This window comes from Urtica dioica, chromosome 12, assembly GCF_054948205.1.
Source record: "Urtica dioica subsp. dioica isolate 48M chromosome 12, U.dioica_male_clone48M_v1_H2, whole genome shotgun sequence".
NCBI classification, from domain to species: Eukaryota; Viridiplantae; Streptophyta; class Magnoliopsida; order Rosales; family Urticaceae; genus Urtica; species Urtica dioica.
This window is the reverse complement of record NC_142767.1, coordinates 12,533,427-12,554,314: the sequence shown is the minus strand read 5'-3', so window position 1 is coordinate 12,554,314 and position 20,888 is coordinate 12,533,427. Positions and strand designations below refer to the sequence as shown.

Genomic DNA, 20,888 nt, shown 5'->3' with positions numbered 1-20,888 from the left:
CATAAGAAATATATAAGAAGATTAGAAAAAGAAAAGAAAAATAAAAAAAGACTATATGATATGGCTTTTTTTTTTCGTTCCTTAATCATCACAACTTTTTCTTTCAAAGTCTCAAAAAGCTTGTTGCAAGGTTGGAGAAGTTGGCCCATCAGTCCTACTCCTACCAAAGTTTTTATATTTAGCTTTATTTTTTATTCTCTAAATTTATATTATATCTTCTCTCTCAACAAAACCCACATCTGGCCAGAGACATCATATGTTATTTAATTTAGTTTTTGCTTTAATTTTTATTTTCTGAGGTACTCTAGCACTTACTTAAACTTCACGCAATTTTGGGTGGTTAGAAAATAAACCTAAAAGTTTTCTAGCCTAAAGTCTAATTAACTATTTTATTCTTTCAAGAAAATAAATAATATTTGCAGATTCTAGTAAAACCTATATACTTATTTTCAGAGAGCATTTGTTTCAGGAGTACAGAGTCAGGAACAATTCACTATAGATGAAAATTGTCAGAGGAATTCCGAATAAATAAAACAAAGTGCAAACTAAAACCGTCCATGATCATGATCCATGACATAGAAAAAAAATAATACTAAATCTATCATTGACCATACGAATGAAGAATTCAAAGGAACATTAATAATCAATTTATACCCAGAAATATATATATAACACATCTACTCTACCATCTATATATTTAATAGGGGTTTATATAAATTCAAACTGATGTCACCACAATAGCTCTTAACGAAAAAAATCTCCAAAGTCATGCCATATATCCTAAAATACAAATCTCAGCGTAGAAATATATTCAATAGAAAATACATAATTTACATTGTATAAAAAAATGTACACATTACAGGAGTCACCTTACCAGCCAAAAAGAAGAAATGGAAGAAGAAGAATAGGTTAAAGAAAATATCGTTTACTTATTCATAATTCAAAAACTAAAATTACCCAGAAAATAAACAAACCACCAAAGAAAAAATAAACAAATTTTAATAACAAAAAAAGCGAATAAGAAAAGGAAAAAAACAAAATTAATGAGCCATGGCCGTGGCGGCAGAGAAACCGATACTTCTCTGAGAAGGCAAAGCGAGCATAGCGGTGTGATCCAAAAAGTCCTTCAAATCGACAACGGACTGCAAAACGGTCTTGAGATCATCCGCGTGCGAAAACCCGAAACTACCCTCCTTCCTCACGGCGTAAACGTAGAATGTGAGACACCCTTTTCGGAACTTAAACCTGGCCATTTCGGTGCCAGCGAGGCCGCGGAGGAGCCTCCGATTGGCGTCGCCGAGGGCCAGCTGGGTGGGCCAGGCCCGATCGGCTTGGGCCTTCATGGGCTCGGACTCGAACACGAACACGACAACCTTTGACTTCGTGGTCCCGAGGCCCAATGTCAGGGTGTGCCACGCGTGGTGGGCCAGCACCGTGAAGTTCGTCGGCAGAAACGCCGCCGTCGAAGCCAGCCTCTGTTTCGCCGCCGGTAACGACAGAAGCCTCAGAAGCTCCGGCGGAGAGGCTCGCCGGATCGTGAAGGATCTCACCACGAACTGGCCGCCGAATCTCAGCCCTTTCACATCGGAGCTCCTCTTGAACGACAGGTCCGAGGCTGTCGTGGTCGATTTCGTCGCTTGGTCGTTTGGGTGTTGGTGCTTTGGCTTCTTGTTGTTGCTTTTGCTCTTTTTGCTCTTCGCGTTCTTGTTCTGTTCTCTCTCTTTCTCTTCCATGCCCATTTTTTTCTTCCGGAAAAGAGGGAGATCGGTGGAGAAAAGTGATGTTATTGTTAAGCTCTTGTAGTTCGAACTTTTTTTTGGATGTTGTAGTGATATAGAGAGGTGGGTTTTGTTTGGGGGGTAGTGTCACAAAGGAAGGGAAAGATCATGAAATGGAAGTGATGTTATTGATGATACATTTTTTTTTTTAATTAGAAAAAAAGGTATACATTTTTTTTTTTTTTTTGAAGTATTAATGATATGATGGGTGGGGATATAGTAAGTAAGCGAGCACTATAGTTGAGTTTTTCTATTCCCTTCTTTTTGGTTGGTTGGAGAATTGTATAATTTGAATTATTAATATTTTATTGTAGCATTATATTATATCATATGTACCCTCTATGTATAAATTGAAATGTGACAATTATTTTCATGATTTTTAAATGGAGTTATTAGCGGCATAAATATTTTAATTTTAATTTTATTTTATACACTTTTATATCACTAACTTTTTTTTCGATAACAAAAATACTTAACGTTATTTTTTAGTACCACCGTTACCCTCAGTCCGTTAAAATGACCCGTGTGGGGTTATTGAAGGCATAAATACGTTAACTTTTCGATTTTATATATTTTATACCACAATTTTTTTTCGACGGCAAAAATACATAGCGTTAGTGTTTAGCATCGTTACTTTTAATCCATTAAATGCCATGTGGACTTTCATAATCGAATAAATTGAGTAAAAAGAAATAGAAATAAAAAAATAAAAGAAATATTAAGTAATAAAATCAGAAAATAAAATTAATTAAAAATCAAAAGTTAAAAAAAAGGAGCATGGTTGTTTTTCAGCGTGGGTGCCGCCAATAACTCTCCACGTGTCATTTTAACGGACTGAGAGCAACGATGGTACTAAAAAGTAACGTTATTTACTTTTGTCGTCGAAAAAAAAAGTTGGTATAAAAGTGTATAAAATCGAAAATTAAGTTATTATATGCTCCCAACCATTTTTGAAAATATTATATTATATATATATATATATATATATATATATATATATATATATTCTTATACAAAAATGATAAACTTCAACAATTAGTTGACCGTTGATGTAAAAAGATGTTTAAGACTCATCTATCAGGTGGATCTCACCTATGTGAGTGCGTCAGCTAAACCTGGACACCGAAATCGAAACTAAAAGGAAGTTTCGGTTCCTTCCATCACTTTGCATTTCCATTGGAAGTGGAAGTTTCGTTCCATGCGGGATGCGAAAATGCCTAATAAATCATGAAGAAATTCCTTCTACTTTTTTTCTTTTTTTTTTTTTTTTACAAAATTCATCTAAGTTGTTGGATTAATATTCGACAGCCCAGATTAATCTCCAACCAGAAGTTTCTATTTGAAGAACGAAAATTTCCGATTCCATATACATAGAATTTGTTCCTTGCAATCCCGACCCGAAAAAGCCAATGAATAGAAGTGGAACTTTCGTTCCTTCTAAATGCCTAGATTTTGTGTCAGCATTCAGCCGTCGCTGGCGCATATCACTATATAAATAGTATGTTTATATTCTAAAAAGTTTTATTAAGCCAAATATGATCAATTTTTTTAATCTTAGGTTGACTTTCTTAGAAAATATTGTTCTTTAATTATTAATCTGATTGCCTTTTTGAATAAAATTTCCGGAGAAATTCAACTAAAAGCCGTATTTGAGAGACACTTTATTTTGTATATTTTTATATACTCTAAAGTCTAAAAGATAGAAGGAGACTGAGATAGAAATCAGCGCATAATAACTAAACTATCAAATAAATGCACATAACGGTGTTTAAATACATTTTTATTACTTTTATTATCAGGTGTAAACCAAAAAAAAAAAAAAACAAAGAAAATAAGAAATAAGAACTTTCATACTACATTTGCTTTTAAGTTTTAAACGGTATGTTTTGATGTCAAGAAATAGATACAACAATTATTTCGGTGATCACAAGTATACGCCGAACAGACTCAGACGATATATTGAATATGAAAGCCGGATTATTCTTATGTTAGACAAATCTCAATAAGAACTATAAATTACAGGGAAATTCAATATAAAAGTGAAATAATAAAGATGTAGAGTTGTGCATCATTGTTGTATTATGCGAATGAGTGTATCGCTCCCCTCCTGTTGTGCTCTTGTGCTTTTTATATATGGCGATCGTGTCTGGACGTGGGTTGATCAGTTCCTACATCTCTGACAATTATTTGGTAACCGCTCACATCGCATGTCAGGTAATTGCTCTGATAATTGTTTGTGGGTTACCATAGTGGTTATTGATATTTACGTGGACATTGTAAGTGTTATCTGACTAGTCTTTAACTATACCGAGCACTTCACTGATACTTTCAGTTTTTTCGGTCGGTTTTTAGACCTCAACTTATATTTATTAAATTAAAATATAGAACTAAATTATTTTAATTAATGCTTGTAGTCTTAGATAGATTAAAATAAATGAGAAAAAATCAATTGTTTGTAATGGATTAACCTTGTATTTATTTATCTAATATTCTCAATAAAAGAATAATAAACGTTGTTCCCTATAAGTTTCAAAAGACAAACCAAGACGTTTTGATATTAATTTAAGGAAAAAATATATACAAACAGCCATGTAAAATAAATTGAATAGTAAAATAGTTATAATTTAAATTTAACTCATAATTTGATCTAGCGGTAATTTCATTCTACCTCTAAAGTAATGTCGTGAGTTCAAGCCCAACAAGCTACAAATGCCTCCTCAATTCTTTTTTTAGTTTTATCACAAACTAAACCATTTCAAACGTGAAAATTTTCTCATAGTCAAGGTTTAGAAAAACATTAAACAAATAGCCAACTGGCTGACGTGACACATCATTTATACCATTATTGCTCTTATTAATTAGGTAATTAGAATTTCTTTTCGTAATTAAAAATCCTCAATTTATTATTCAAAATCCATAATTATTATAAGCTCAGTTATCTCTCTTTCTTTTTCACATTTGCTTTCTCTCTTTTTTACATTTACTCTCTCTCTCTCTCTCTCTCTCTCTCTCTCTCTCTCTCTCTCCTTTTTTGTCACATTTTTAGTCACAGACAGAGGTCAAAAAAATTAAAAGCGCAGTTAAGAGTCTATAATAACTGTTAATAAGTTTATGCTTCAGTTAATAGTCGGTAATAACTGTTAATAAGTTTCTGGAACTAAAAACCTATTAACAATTATTACCGGTCATTAACTGTGATGTTGTTGTTTTTGACCGCTGCCATGAGTAATAATATGAGAGAGAGAGAGAGAGAGAGAGAGAGAGAGAGAGAGAGTATTTAGGTATAGATAACTTGTTTTCATTTAATATATTTTTGGCAGGGAATGAGGAGAAAAAAATAAAGGTAATTTTGTCTTATTGCACGACGGATTGGCTAATTATCAAATATTACTAAAACGTTGGTTATTTTACAATTTTAAGTTTCAAAAAAGATAATTAGGTAGAGCGTCCATATTTTATATATATGTAATAAGTAGCTAAATTTTTAAATTGTATATTTAGAAAAATAATCAAAATTTGACCTAATCAATAAAGATATTTGTGTATGATATATTTATCCCTGTATATACATTTATAGACATTGGGAAAAAAAAATTATTTACATGTGTATATAAATAGCCAAATAAAATGAATGGATTTACAAAATAGCCAAAGTTTGTATCAAATTGATGAAATAGTCAAAATGTACAAATATCAGGTTTCAATAATGTTTTTGACCCGATGATTAAATTTTATGAATGAAATAAATTGTGTATATAAATTGTCATAAATTTCAATGACTGTGGTAAACAAAATTTGACGATGTAATTGTAGTTATATTGTTAAATATATGAACTTTGATTATTTTTTTAATCAGATAGTTTCAAATTACTGTTTTTTATAATTTTTTCAAAAGATTAAGCTTAGGCTATTTTATTAATATTAGATAATTATTAACTATTTTACAAATTCATCAATTTAAATTGCCTATATAACTAATACATCATTAATTTAAGGGTAGGCTAGCCATCTACGAGTTTAATTGGGTAAACAGCCCAAACTCAAACTCAATAATACAATTTACTAATTATACTATTTTACAACAATGTGTTCATCGTCCTCAACCCTAACAACTCTGTCAAATTGAAATATGCGGCTTAGAGCTCTGACATCATCACTCTCGGCCTTCGAAGACTTGAACGACATCGAGATTGACTCCGACGTCGCTGGATTCGGTTACTCCATTGTATGGAAGCTCGAAACCTTAGGCTTCACAAATCTCTTACTTCGAACTCACGCCGAGCTCGACCTGACTCGCCAGGGCAAAGGTGAGTCCTTCTTCGTCCCCGAGAAACCCGAATTTGTGATCTTCGCTGGAGTTAATCCGATTAATTGTAACATTCACAGTTAATCGGATTAAGTAATAGTTAATACGTAGAACTGGAGTTGCGACCTTCGAACGGTCGGATCGGCGCAACCACGAAACTTGTCGATCGAGATCGTTTTCGGAGAAGGATTGTCATAGTTAATCGGATTAATCTTCACAATTGATCTGATTAACTATCACAATTAATACACATAACTGGACTTGCAACCTTCGAACGGCCGGATCGGCGCAATCGCGAGATTCGCCGATGTTCGAGATCATTTTCGAAAGAGGTTCGTAACAATCCGATTAACTATCGCCAAGCTGGACTTGCAGAAGCGAACCCGACTTAGATGATGCTAGGTTGTCCCTCTCTCTCTCCTCCAATCTCTCTCTAGCTTGAATTGAGCCACACGACCTTTTGATTCAACCGATCTCAACGATTCTAATTTCGAAGGAGAACTCGGATCTTCACAAAACCTTCTGAATCGGAGCTGGAGATCGGTGAAGCATCACTTCCGGAGAAGAAGCCTCGTTCTGTATCTTCGACCATGGCCTCTCAAGCCTCCGTCTCCGATGCAAACTCAATTTCGCTTGCCATTAAATCTCTTGAATCAAATCTAGAGATCGGAGAAGTATCCTGGCCAGAGGAGAAGCCTCATTCTATAGCTCCGGCCATGGCCTCACAAACTTCCGTCTCCAACGCAAATTCACTTCCTCTTGTTGTGAAATCTCCATAATAGAATTTGGAGACTTTAGGTTGATCGCAGGAGGAAGAGTATATTCAACGTGAGAGATATGTGAATTGCAGAAAGGTATTTTAGGTACATTAAAAATTCTTTGGCTAATTGCTTGATAAAACACAAACTTTAACTATTATTTTAAAGACCCTCTATTAAGTGGCTACTTATTTACAATCACTCATAATCCGTAAATGTGCAATACTAAGCGTACACAATAAAATGTTTGTTCCATATCAAGCACATTCTCAAGTACTTTTTAATAATTTATTTAATTTTTTTATTTACTATTTTTCTACTAACACCTCTCTCTCTCTCACAACTAAGTTTGGTCCTTCCTCCTCACGAGTCACCACGACCATTGGACTAGTAAGAGAAAAAGTTTGAGTTACTGCTTCATATTTAATTGTTCTTCATGTTAATTTCATTCTTCATTTTCTTCATAATGTTTAGGGTTTAGGGTCTGCAAAAATTATGTTTTTATACAAAATCAAGTGGTATGTGAAGTAATAAATATGTCTTCAAAGTGATTTTTTTATAAGTTTTTAAACTGAGAATTTTTTTTTGTCCTTGAATATTTATTGAAATGTTTGTCATTAATTTTTTAGATGTCAATAAATGTTCAAATAATCTAGGAATTTCTATGAAAATTTACTGACATATTTTTCAATAACTCTCATCTTCAAATAATCTAGGAGTTTCTTTAAAGATTTATCGTTCATCAATTTTTGGATGTCAATAAAGATTCAAAGAATCTAAAATTTCTTCGAAAATTATTGACACACTTGTCAATAAATTTTTGGATGTCAATGAATTTTCGAAGAATCTAAGATTTTTCTTTGCAAATTTTTGACATGTTTTTTTTTAATGATTTAAAATCTGTAAAAAATAATTTAAAATGTGAAATTCAGCGAACTAACATCCCGTTTACACTATGTTTATTCATTAATGAGTAAATTTTTAATATATGTCCAAGCACAGTTGTTCATCATAGGGAAGAAGAAGAATCGGCATGGAGAAGAAGTTAAGAGAGAGAGAGAGAGAGAGAGAGAGAGAGAGAGAGAGAGAGAGAGAGAGAGAGATCTGTTTTCTTAACATCGATTTTGATTTAATGAGGAGAGAGGCAAATGAAATGAGAAAAGTGAGGAAAAAAATAGAGTTAAACGTAATTCTACGAAATGAGATAATTTTGAAATAAAATGCAGTTGATTTATTTTTATTAAATATTTTTAAATAATCATGCGTAATTTGTTGTAACTAGCCAATCCTCTAACTTCTTTTAAGTTTCTAGTCAAAGTTTCATGTTATTAAGATAATAGCTCACCATGCCAAAATAAATTAAATTAACTAAATCAGCTAATTTAATTTATTTCGGCTGGATAGACTATTTTTTAATAAAATGAAACTTTGACTACTTTTTAAAAAGAGAGTGAATTATTGAGTTACTCATCTAATTGTCTCTTATTATCCGAATTGATATATACTTTTCTGAACGATTTCAAATAACTTTTATGCATCATGTTCACAATATTATAATGTGATTTTACATTAGCAGTTTTTTTTTTTTTTAGATCTAAAATTGAAGGACAATAATTTATGATCGATGTCGAATAAAAAATTATGTATTTGCAACTTTTCAATTCATATTTCATACAGAGATACATGATATTTTTATTTTTCCTATGTAGGGGAGTGTGATCAACGACGCTATAATTATAACCCCACATATAGTAAGGACCGCAATCTTCTGAACTCGTAAAAAGAAAATTTCACATTACCAAGAAATTGATATGTGTTTCCTCTCATCATGATCATTACTTATTAGTTGAAGTAGGGATGTTAACACGTTTCTTTGAAGTAGAAATTTGTGAAAAGGTGAATATAACATCAGAATGAGATTAATATTATAAAATTATACTTTTGAGAGAGTTAGGTATATAATTTATTTAAACCCTATACATTAACAAATCCAATTATTTAAAACATAAAAAAAAAGTCTAATTCAAAGTAAGATGAATGCGCTATACTATAAATACGTAAGCAATGAGTTGACTATTTCTTCAATGGTTGAATAGCTATACTCTAATTTTAATCAAGGGCAACTTCATGTCTATTTCATATATTTTCGTCTATAATTTATGAGGTTTTTGTTTGCAAAATTTACATAAAATATTTTGTTTATATATGCTCATTTCTATTTGTTCAAATATTATAGGAAAATTTATATAAAATAGCCCTTTGAATCAAACGATTAGCCAGATAGCCAAAATTTTAAGTTTCAGCACAATAATCAAAATTACGTCGTTTAATTTTTTTTTGGCAGAATCATTAACATTTTTGATGCTATATACATGCAATTTATAAATTTCAAAAAATTAATCACACGGTTAAAATAATTATCGAAACTAATTATTTACACATTTTTGTAATTGTTTTTAGTTATTTTATCAATTTTAGACAAACTTTAATTATTTTAAAAATTCATTAAGTATAACACCATATAGAATACAATATATAGAAAAAAATATTTTATTTTGAAACTAGAAAGAAATCATTCCAAATTAAAATGGTTAAAGATGGTAAGTAATGAATTCATAGCATTACAATTTTTTGTATTATTTTTAAGACAGCCTATGTGTGGTTTTTATATACATTAATCTTAAAGACATTAAGAAATAAACTTTATACTATTATATTTTTATGCTATTTTTAAGTTTGTTATCTGTGGTTTTTCTACATTAGTCTTTATGGTGGCTTAATTAAATATTTTCCAAATAAATATAACTATAGCAAAGTAACTATTCTTTCTTTTGTTTTTTATTTGAATTTTGGATATTTTCTCGTTGAAATACTAAAAGCTCTCATCTGTTATTGGTATATACCAATTTGAGATATAAAGAATTTATATTAGTATTAAATTAAAAGATTATAAAAAGAAAGAAAGGCAAAATGATATAGAACACAAATAATAAAAGAAGAAAAAATGTATGTTGTTTAGCTCTAGATCGTTTCTATGTATATGAATTACATAAAAACCATACTCCAGGATTATGCGTTTTGAATATTTGCAAGAAGTTCATTACTTTTAAGAAAAATGAATACGACGCTTAATATTTGAAGTGGTTAACGTGTGGTATGTGTGAAAAATCTTTATTAATTAGCTTATAATCAACAATACTCCATTAGAGAGGCAATAACTTCAACACTTGTTTTCTAGCAAAAAAAAAAAAAGAAAAAAGAAACAACAACAACAACACTTGTCAAACTATTAGATACATAATGGCTGTGTTTGACATAGCTTTGCTTTTTAAAAAAGTGATTTTAAAATAGCTGTACGAAAAAACTGCTGTTTTAAAAAACAGATGAGTGTTTGGTAAACTATTGTAAAATAGCTGTAGCTGTTAACAAAAGCTGATTTAGTGTTTGGTAAAATATATATTAATATTTATAAGTGATAATTATTTATATAAAATGTAATTAATAATAATAATAAGATATATTTTGTTATATAAAAAAATATATCAAAGTGGGTGTCTATAGAATGTAAAAAATAAATTATAAATTTTGGTGACGTCAAAAAAATTATTTGATAAAAGCATATAAAGATAATTAGAATTAAAAGTTAGTGTAAGAGAAAGAAAAAGTTAAGAGAGAGAAATTACAAACCAAAAACTAAAGCTACGTATAAAAGCTACAAATTGTAGCTTTTGGTTTTTTAGTTAAAATATTCAAAAACACTTTTTAGCTTTTAGAAAAAGCAATTTTACCAAACACTTAAATATGATTTAACTTTTGGAAAAAACTAAAATCAAGCTTAATAAGCTGAACCAAACATAGCCAATATTGGTTCATCCATGCAATACTGTTAAGGTGGTATAAAAATATATGTCGAAGATAATATATAATTCATTGCTTTTAGTTGAACGCTTTGATCGAAAACCATATAAAGTGAGCCGGCGAAATTTCTTTTTAAAAAAAATGGTATTTTCGATATTTTGTTTAAGAAGTGTCATTTTCAGAAATTTTCACTTGACCATGAGCTTCTTGCTTATAACACCAATTAAATGGAGATTTAAGCACACTTAGTCAATTTCGAAAGGAAAATGATCACAATTAGTAGTAATTTTGATATTTTTGACCAAAATAAAATAAAAGTATACTGTTGTCAGAAACGGTAGACTATAAGTTTACAAATAACAACAATTGTAGATATATAGATCTACATTTATTAGTAAAAGGGTCTAAATTTATAGTTTGACTTATTTTGGTCAAAAGTTTTAAAGTTGCTACTAGTTGAGATCATCTCTCTTTTCGAAATTGCGTTTCTCAAAAAGAGGTATTTTCGGAATTATCTTTTTAAAAATGTTATTTTCGGAAATTTTCAGCATTTTCAACTGGTCCATGACCTGCCTAGTTATCCACACATGTAGATATTAGATATTCCAAAGCATGTACAAATTGCTAAGTTATTATTAAAAAAAAATAATAATAATAAACTTACAAGGTATTTCGTATTAGTGTGTTTTTTCTTTGGGTTTTTTTTTATTTTATTTTATTATTATTATTTTTTTTTTATTTTTTATTTATTTTTTATTTATTATTTTTTTTTTTTTTTTTTATGCTAGCTAAGCTGATTCTATTCGTGGGGACACTTGATTGGTGAACAACTCGTATTAGGATGTTCTCCAAACCATATGGCCATCCGAATTTTGATATTTAATACAACAGAAGGGGTATTAATTAAGCAATAAGTATTGGCGAAAAAATGTTAGTTGGATCTTTTCAAGTTAGTGAAGTAGTCTCAGTCGACTATTTAAGAATTTTTGAATTTTGAATTAACTTAGATTTATCTCTTAATTCGGGGAAAGATAGTGAGAAAAATAATCAATAACTTTCATTGCCTAATATCCATGGATTTTTTTTTAATAGTTAATAAATAAAAGGAATAAAACTGGGCATAAGAATTTAGTTGCATTCGGTCCCATATATATATATATATATATATATATATATATATATATGTTTTTTTGGTGAAAGTTGTTTGAAAAATAAAAAAGAAAAATAAAAAAAGGAGTGGTTTGTGTTTGGTTCTCAGGATTGACAGAGAGATATAAGGGAGCTTCAACTTATTCGACAACCCGAAAAGTCTTTTCATTAAAGTTGTTTGCTTCTAAAGGCATCACCATATACGCCTTTAATCATTTCATTGAGAGGACATATACAGCACAATGCAACCCTAAACTAGTGGATAATGTAAACACCGCTTTGGAAAAATGTTAAAAGCTTTTATATAAGACTGAAACTTAGATCTGGGCGTTCGAAACTGGAAAAAAAAACAGCGGTTCTGAACAAAACTCTTAATCAATCAATATCATTTATACTTTTGAATAAAACACTCTCAAATCTTCTCGTACTTCCTCAAGTTTTAAATATAGTTGTTATGTTATCATTTTCACGAGATAAAAACGATATTTCAAAAGCAAAAACAACATGAAACTATTTGAAAAAAGTCTCAAAACCAAAAGATCTTCTCGTTAAAAGCCCTAAAACCCGAAGGACTTTTCCATAAAATATCAAGATCAAAAGATCTTCCCACCAAAGGTCTTGCCAAAAGACCAAGACAAATGATCCTCTTGCCAAAGGTCCTAAAACATGTACGTCCTTCCGCCAAAATACCAAGACCAAATGATCCTCCCGTCAAAGGTCTTAAAACCGGAAGATCCTTCCGCCAAAATCTCAAGACCAAATGTTCTCCACCAAAAGCCTAAAAAACTAGAGGATCCCTCCGCCAAAACTCCCAAAACCAGATGACTCCTCCGCCAGAACTCCTAAAACTAGAAATCTCTTTCTTATAGAACCCTCAAAATTGGAGGATGTCTTCGCCGTAACTCCCAAAACTAAAACATCCCTCCTCCAAAATCCTCAAAATCGGACGACCTCTCCGCTCGGACTCCACATCTCCGACCAAGTGGGTCCCACACGTTCATAACCATAACCTAACACACTTATACCTCTATAAATACCCCTCATTCGTTTTACTATCATTTTTGGGGTTAGTCATTCTCACTCAAGGCAAATCTATGCCTCAATCACTACTCTCTTTCTAAACTCAAGAGAAAAGAACAAAGACCCTCACCTAGCATTTACACTCAAACTAATGTTAATCGTTGGAGCACGCGTCACGGTAAAATCCGTCGTGCCCAATAGTTTATTTTCCTTTGTTTTTCTTAGGTGAAGAAGAACAAAGATCCATCCATTTGACGAGAGAAGAAAATGAAGAGAGACGACCATTATTCAATCGTCTTTCCTATGAATTCGCCGCGAGTTTGTCATTTCTGGTTTTTACCCCAATTAGCCGTGGTCCAAGCGGTTCTGACGAAAACGATCCTCCACCCGCGTCTTTCATACGAACTCGTCGTGACTTTGGTATTTCGGGTGTTTTCCCAATTACCCTTAGTCCAAGCAGTTCCGAAGGAAGCGACCCATCAAGTCACAACCCAAAGCCATCGAGAAATGATTTGGACGACCTAACGTGACCCACGTGATAAGCCCTTACACCGCTACATGTAAATATTATCTAAAAAATCGTTTTAACAATAGCTATAACATAAAGTCGTATTAGATCATCCGAAGCATCTCGTTTCAGTGACACTACTTTTTACATGATATATCTCCTTTTGCATGAATACATGAGTTCAATCTCCCGAAATAGGGATTTGTCTTCATTTAAGTTTAAAGAATTTATTTGGAATCCAAACATATACAGTTAAGTATACAATGTATGAATTAGAAAATAGTATATAAAAAAAGTCGTATTAGATTGTTTTACCATAAAGTTTTGTCATACAGTTTTACCTTTATCAAAAAGTAACTTGCAGTATATAATTTTGTTATATAAATGTCTTTCCCTAACCCATCACTCCAAGACAACTCCACCGCCACAAAATCTACTTAGAATATTAAAACATTACTAAACTTCGCACGAATTATATTTTAAAGTCAAATGATGTTCCAATAAATAATTAAAAACAAAATAAAAAAGTTAAACGTCATAACAATCTCCCAGTGAAGTTAAGCAGCTCTTTGAGCTTCAAGAGGCATATACACATGAGCCATGGCCTGTAACATAACATTAAATAATAATGATTTAAACGTGCAAGGAATCTAAGAAATAGAATAATAAAGCAGAAGGGTCCTAAATTTTACATAGAACTTTATCAAGTTTCAGTCCTATTTAGGATTTTTATTTCTATTTGATAAAAAAAAATATAGAATTTTACACAAATAGGAGTAAATAAGTTGGTTACTCCACATTACTATTTTTTTTTTCGAATTAGAATTATCTAAAAGTGTTTAGTTACAAAAAAATAACTGAAAGTGTCAATTTTGTCACTATTAATTACATGTTTGTAACTAAACACTATAATATGGAATCAGCTACTTATTTACTCTTATCGGTGTCCAAACTCCAAAAAAAATATTTTAACCACCATGGAAATCCGTCTAGTTATTGTAAAGTGCCACTAATTTTATATTTCCAGATTAGTGGCTCAAAATTTTGTATTTTTTGACCACCCCGAAAATTCTTTTCCCCTTTAGTCTATACTCTCTAATAACAATAAACTAAAACTATTTGTATCGTAAATTTGTAATGTTCTATTACTTACTTGGATTAGTGAAAGTTATGACACCGGTCTTGGCAAAATCACAGTTGTAATCATGACGACCTTGGGCTTGAAAGAAAGAGTTCATGACGTAAGCAGCGTGGGCTCGGACGTCATTGGGCTCAAAACAAGGCCCACCAGCTTGAATGGGCTTACAATCCACGCCATTGCTACAAACATAGTCAATGTTGCCTTGCAATGCTTGGTTGCTCGCTTCTGCCTTGGGAACACACCATTTCTTACCCAATCCACCACCACCGGGCTATATATATACACACACATACACAAATATCTAATAAGACAAAATAAAAAAAAATAGAACGTTGGGAAAATGGTTTGCACGTGACTTAGCATGGTTTAATAATAAATAGGACAAGATACGGTTAGCTGTGTGAGTTCAGTGTCTCCTACATTATTTTTTGTTAGCAATAAGTAATGAAGTTTGAATTTCGTGACATCGTTTTGATGAATAAACAAAGAACTGTGCATTAGATTCGAGATCTAGATCTCAACATGACACGACAAAGATCACGTGTGTACAGTTATACAAACTTTCTATGTTGCAACATAAACAAATACTAGACACGAGTCCATAAACTGTATATTAATGTCAAATTCAAACATTAGTTAAAATTTGAGAGCATGATCTCCTGATGTTCTTCCAACAATTTTTTATTTTTTTATATTTTTTTTATCTCCTGATGCAATCTAAAGGCTCGACCTCAACGTAAACAAATACGAGACCCAAGTCCGTAAACTATATAACAGTGTAAAATTCTCTAGTTAAAATTTGACATTTATTAAAAACCTATCCATGTAACGTGATAAATATTTGAAATTCAACTCCTATGTCTACCAAATTTTATAGAAGGTAAAAAAAAAAAAAGTGTCTATAGATAATAGCTACTCATGTGTCATAATTTAGAGAAGAACTCACCCGAACTCCGGCGCGCAAGACCCCGGAATCATAGACGGGAGTAAAATCGGGCTGAAACAAGCCCCAATTCCGCTCGGCGGTCGGGCCGGGCTTGAGATTCTCGTTAAAGAGCGAAAACAGGTAGGTCTCGAATTTCCTATTGGGCATCAAGGGGGTTCCTTTCCCGGAGCTGACGTGGCGTATCAAATTGGAGTTGAAGTCCTTGGCCTTTTGGACTGAGCAAGCCGGGTATTCGCAGGCGGAGGCCCACCCGGTTTCACCGATGACGATGTCGACGTGTCCGTAACCGACGGACTTGGCCGCGGAGTAGACGGCGTCGAGCATCGCGTCGAACATGTTGGTGTACGTGATGCGCGTGAAGCGGTCGTACACTCCGCGATTGGGCTTGAAGAGCGCGTAGTTCTCCATCTTCGGGGAGTACCCGAAATACGGGTAAGGGTTCACCATGAAGGGCGATTTCGTCTCGACTAGAAACTTTAGCATCGGGGTAAAGATTGCTCTGTCGTAGCCCCGTCGGAACCGGCCACGGCTCGGCGGCTCTGACACCGAGAGTATGCCTAGAGAGTGAGGGGTTGTAACCTGTATATAATGAATTAACATAATATCATTAGTTTTTTTTTAGAGGACCCTGACAGTCAGTGGATTTGAACTCACGACTTAAAAACTTCAATTTTAAGGTGATCGTAGAATTACCGACAAGCTTATACGTTGTGTTACGAATTTCAAAGTGGCGTAAAATTACCAACAAGCTTATACGTTATGTTACGAATTTCAAAGTGGGGTAAAATTACCAACAAGCTTATATGTTATGTTACGAAGATGGAATATGATACAAAAATACAGTCTAAAGTTTTTATAAGGAATATAGCTTCTTAATGGGGGTTTTTTTTTTAAATGTTTACTATTTTAGGGTTGATCTACTTTTGATTATCATTTATAAATTTAGAAAGAAAATAATCTCAAAATTAGTGTTTACAATTAAAAAAAGAACATTATTTAGAAAGAATATAAATAGTCACTATTTCAAAAATATTGAAAATGTTGCACTTCATTTTTTTTTAAATACCATTTTCTCTTATTTATTTCGTATATCTCTATTGGCCCAATGCTATTGCTAAGCCTATCTACCGTAGAATATATTTTATTTCTACTTCTTTTAAAATTTAATACTTTAAAGTGCTTGACAAATAATTTGAGATGCTAAACAATCACGCCACCCCATGTCAGAATATGAGTTTGAAAAAAAAAACATTTATAGCTTATGCTCGAAGTATTAACATCGGTCAGATCGACCGGGAGATTTTTTAACTTTCAAACGAATATCTAGTAGATATAAATTTACTTGATATTTATTTTAAAAAAAATTACATAATGTAATAAAGGCTATGAGTCGGATCCCAAAAATAAGTCATTACTATCATCAATGCTTGAAGCAGTTTATTCAATAACCTCAGTGCAAGAAGAACCGCCTTGCAGAGGAAGCTGAATTCATGGCGGTTCTTCTTGCACTGAGGCTAGCGATTTTCAGAAATCTTAAGGAGGTGCTAGTGATCAATGACTGCAAGGCGGTTATGGACTGTGTAGGAGAGGTCAAGGCAAGCCCAGCGTGGAAGTTTTTACCTTTATATCAGGAGGTTTTGAGTATTCGAGATAGGTTTATTTCTGTCGAGTTCGGTTGGATTCCTAGAGTCCATAACAATCTGTCGCACAGTATCTGCCAATGGGCCATAGACGATAGAGTTTTTGGTTTTTTCAAGATCGGGGAAGCTCCGCCCCTTGTGCGGAGTATTTTGAACAATGATTGTTCCTGGTTTAATGAAGTGTTTGGTTCTCCATCCTCAACTCCTCTTCCCCCCCGGGAACGAGAGTGAGGACGAGGGAGGCTGGTTATTCAAAAAAAAAAATGCTTGAAGCAGTTTATTCAATAACCAGGCCACCTGCAAAAAAGTTACGTACGTCTCATCTCTCATAATTTTTTTTTTTTTTTTTTTTTTTCCAAGGGTCTAGCAGTTTCTGAACAAGAGCGTTTATCTCGATATGAATTATTGTTTTTCTTAAAAAAAAATAATATAAATAGCAGGAGATAAAAAAAAAAAAAAGAGTAAAACTCACATGCCAAAATGCTCATGATTCATGACAATAATTAAAAAAAGAAAAAAAGAAACAGCATTTCATGATTTCATACGACTCCACATATGAAACGACGGAGGAGAAGAGACAGTGGAGAGGGTGAAATTACCTTGATGTCCCTGATGCCCTCTCGGAGGAGGGCCTGGTGGAGGGACCTCATGGCGGGGACAAGATTGGCAATCATGACCCTATCGCCCCAGTGGAGGACCTCGTTGCCGACGGAGATGTAGTTGATCCTCGTCGCCGGGTGAAACGGCTTCACGTTCTGGGCCACCCATCGCCGCGCGTTTCGGCCGTTGGTGAGCCCGGCGATGTCGCCGTTGCCCACCGTCACCGCCACGGCGATACCGCTCCCGGCGAACGCCCGGAGAACGTCGGGATTGGCGTCGAAGAGCTTCACGCGGTCGATCGTCGTCTTGCTCCGGAGAAACTCCGCCACCTGGTGCGGCGGCGGCAGGTTGTTCGCCAGCATTCCGTAGTTCACTCCCACCGCCGTCGCGTCTCCGGCCAGGAATGATAGTAATAATATCACAACCGTCGTTGCCGTGCTCTTGGAATATGCCATTGTTTTCTTTTTGCTTGTGAGAGGTTTAGGATTTGTGGGTATATTTATAGTCTTTTTTATTTTTACTGTTAAGAAGAGAGAGAAGGTTGGAAAACCATTGGTGAGTGGTATTGTTTTGTTGTTTTCATTTCTTCCTATTGTTACATTATTCTTCTGCACTTATTACATTTTTTATACAATTAGATGGTTTCATTTCTTAAAAAAAAAAAAATTAAGTACTTGATTTCGACTTATATAGTTTTTATGCTGTTTTCGACGCGCTTGACATTAGTTTTAGGGATTATTTTTATCCCCTAAAAAATTAAGTTGCAATTTTTATTTGTTTATTTTTCTTATTAATTATTTTTGTTGTTTTGGAAATCTATTGTGGATAAGCATTTGTGATGTAACTAAAACTATTGTTTATTCGTTGTCTATTTTTTGGCACACTAACAGAATAAAGGCTAATATTAGAATCTCATTTTATCCCTATATTTTGGCAAGCTGTAAGAAGATTGTTTTGTTTTAGTTATCATTAACTTGCGCATGAAATATTCCTAAATCAAAGGAAATTTGTAAGGACACCATCTCAAAAACAAAAATAAAATTGCAAGCTGGGTACTTTTGCTAATTTAAGTGCTGATAGTAATTTTAATTGCTAATCTGATAGTCTCTACGTATTATAACTTCTATTTATTTGATAAAGCGTCACCGTTTCATACATATATTTGAAGTACTAAGGTTGTCTGTATATATATTTATAAAAAAATGAATTAGCTTATTTAAACTGCAGCTGTGTGTTGGACCGTTGGTACACGAATAATGTTAGAGGGCCTACCATATTTGACAATTCTTTCAAATGATGTAATGTTAGACTCATGGGACCACCTCATAGATTTGACCAACGGAGAGCGTGATTTGCGTATGTATCTTTGCCTTTGCATCAGCAATTTTGGACCTTTTTTTTTTCATTCTACTATGGCAAGGGGATGCTTCGTTTTGCTTTTTGGGCTGTTTGCCACTTAGGGACGAACGTGTTTCAGACGCGTTTATATTTTACAAAACGCGGTTAGCATAGTTCTTTTGTTCTAGTTTGTTTTTTTTTTGTTTTGTTTTGTTTTGTTTTTTTTTTTATATATTTAATGACATTTTTAGTCCCTGAACTATGTCGTGTGTAACAAGTTGGTCCTTCGGCGAAAAAAACTGCAGGATCGATACTTGGTGAATGTGAGAAAATCACGTCTGGTCCTTCTGTCTAATTAATCGTCTATTTAGACGAAATTTGCTGACGTGGCTTGATCGATTAGGGGAGTTACGATTTTGCCCTTGTTTTAATTGTTTCGCCCCTATTTGTTGATTTGAGACACGCCTCTAAAATCAACAAATATATATCATATCAAGTAGAGACTGTGGATTCTCGTCGGTGTCGATGGATTCCGAAAGCTCTGTTTTGCCGCCAAATGATTCCGAAGCTCTCGCTTCCGGTAATCGGAAAATGGAGCTCCATTTTTCAGCTCGGATTTCGCCGGATAGAGAGCAGTCGAACCGAAAACGACATCGGCGATAAAAACGACAAGAATGAGTCCAAATTCGAAGAAGAAGAAGAAGATACAGACGATTCAGATGACGAAAAATCGAAGAATTTCTCAGAAGAGTCTTACTCTCATCCGATTCCGAAGAACGCGTTGATCTTGACTCGCTGTAGCTCCGCACCGTACCGATCGTCTTCCTTGGCGAGCCGATTCTGGGAATCGCCGATGAACAACGATTCGGAAGAGAAGCAGAGCGATGAGAGAATCGCCGAAGCTGAAGAGAGAGTCGATTCGGAGGAGAAAGGCGACGAATCCGAAGCTCCGATCAAAGAAGAAGAAGAAGAAGAGAAGAGAACAGAGGAGGTAGATTTAGGGCTAGGGTTAGGGCAAGCGATTCTGACTCGGTGCAAATCGGAACCGGCGAGAATCGGAGAGAAGCTTTATCCGGAGATTGGGTATTGGAGCAACAACAATTTCAGTCGAGGAAGAAGAAGAAGGTTGGGATTTGTTGATTACTGTGATTAAATTAATTAATTATATGTTTAATAGTTTTAACTTACAGATACTTACTTCTAAAAAAAAAAAATACTTATGGTATGATAAGTAATATGTGATTAATATATTAGTTAATTTTTTTTAGTGAACACCTAAATAAAGGATTTTTTTTCTTGAAAAATAAAGGAAGGCTTGAACGCAATAGTTCCTTTTTAAATAGAAATTTATTGTATGCGTTTTAATCTGTTTTTCTTTTTTTGCTGTACTATCAATGACAAGCTATGCGTTGTAATATGATTTGTTTTTTTAATTTATTATTAAATTACGATTTTGTCCTCATTTAAAAAGCATATGATAAGCCACGTCAGCAAATTTCGTCAAAATAGACGATTAATTAGACAGAAGGACCAGACGTGATTTTCTCACATTCACCATGTATCGTTCCTGCAGTTTTTTTCGCCGAAGGACCAACTTGTTACACACGACATAGTTCAGGGACTAAAAATGTCATTAATTCATTTATTTATTAGTTAATCATTCGCTCTTATGTTGCACTGTTTTTTGTCTAGTAGAGCAATTTAACATGTGACATATTATTGAAGTTGGCAATATACTAGTTCGAATATTTGTTCGGGACTCTTGAAAATTGATTATGTTGAATCATTTGGATCGTTATCATCTTAATCTCAAACTTTTGATTTTTCCCAATAGCTGCTATCTGGA

The 20,888-nt window shown here is 33.3% G+C and overlaps 3 protein-coding genes across 3 annotated transcripts; 1 reads left to right on the top strand and 2 right to left on the bottom strand.

Moving 5' to 3' along the window:
• Window positions 1–794: 794 nt before the first annotated feature.
• On the bottom strand, window positions 795–1,975 carry LOC149379197 (uncharacterized). Its single transcript, XM_089602306.1, has one exon. The coding sequence runs from the start codon at window positions 1,737–1,739 to the stop codon at window positions 1,041–1,043; it is 699 nt and encodes a 232-aa protein (XP_089458432.1). The 5' UTR covers window positions 1,740–1,975; the 3' UTR covers window positions 795–1,040.
• An 11,855-nt stretch (window positions 1,976–13,830) lies between these two features.
• On the bottom strand, window positions 13,831–18,320 carry LOC149379196 (glucan endo-1,3-beta-glucosidase-like). The gene is made up of 4 exons (XM_089602829.1): window positions 17,704–18,320; window positions 15,465–16,043; window positions 14,531–14,789; window positions 13,831–13,982 (listed from the first exon to the last, which is right to left on the bottom strand). Exons 1-4 carry the CDS (start codon window positions 18,157–18,159, stop codon window positions 13,954–13,956), a joined length of 1,323 nt encoding a protein of 440 aa, XP_089458955.1. The 5' UTR covers window positions 18,160–18,320; the 3' UTR covers window positions 13,831–13,953.
• A 1,278-nt stretch (window positions 18,321–19,598) lies between these two features.
• On the top strand, window positions 19,599–20,195 carry LOC149379195 (uncharacterized). Its single transcript, XM_089603970.1, has one exon. The coding sequence runs from the start codon at window positions 19,599–19,601 to the stop codon at window positions 20,193–20,195; it is 597 nt and encodes a 198-aa protein (XP_089460096.1).
• Window positions 20,196–20,888: the final 693 nt, after the last annotated feature.

Bases quoted from the DNA above. Each gene is read 5' to 3' on its own strand.
- LOC149379197 (XM_089602306.1), bottom strand. From the start codon at position 1,739: ATGGGCATGGAAGAGAAAGAGAGAGAACAGAACAAGAACGCGAAGAGC.
- LOC149379196 (XM_089602829.1), bottom strand. From the start codon at position 18,159: ATGGCATATTCCAAGAGCACGGCAACGACGGTTGTGATATTATTACTA. The intron at 16,044-17,703 runs GTAATTTCACCC...CATTATATACAG, and splicing joins AGGGCATCAGGGACATCAAG to GTTACAACCCCTCACTCTCT. The intron at 13,983-14,530 runs GTAAGTAATAGA...GTTATGTTACAG, and splicing joins CATAACTTTCACTAATCCAA to GCCATGGCTCATGTGTATAT.
- LOC149379195 (XM_089603970.1), top strand. From the start codon at position 19,599: ATGATTCCGAAGCTCTCGCTTCCGGTAATCGGAAAATGGAGCTCCATT.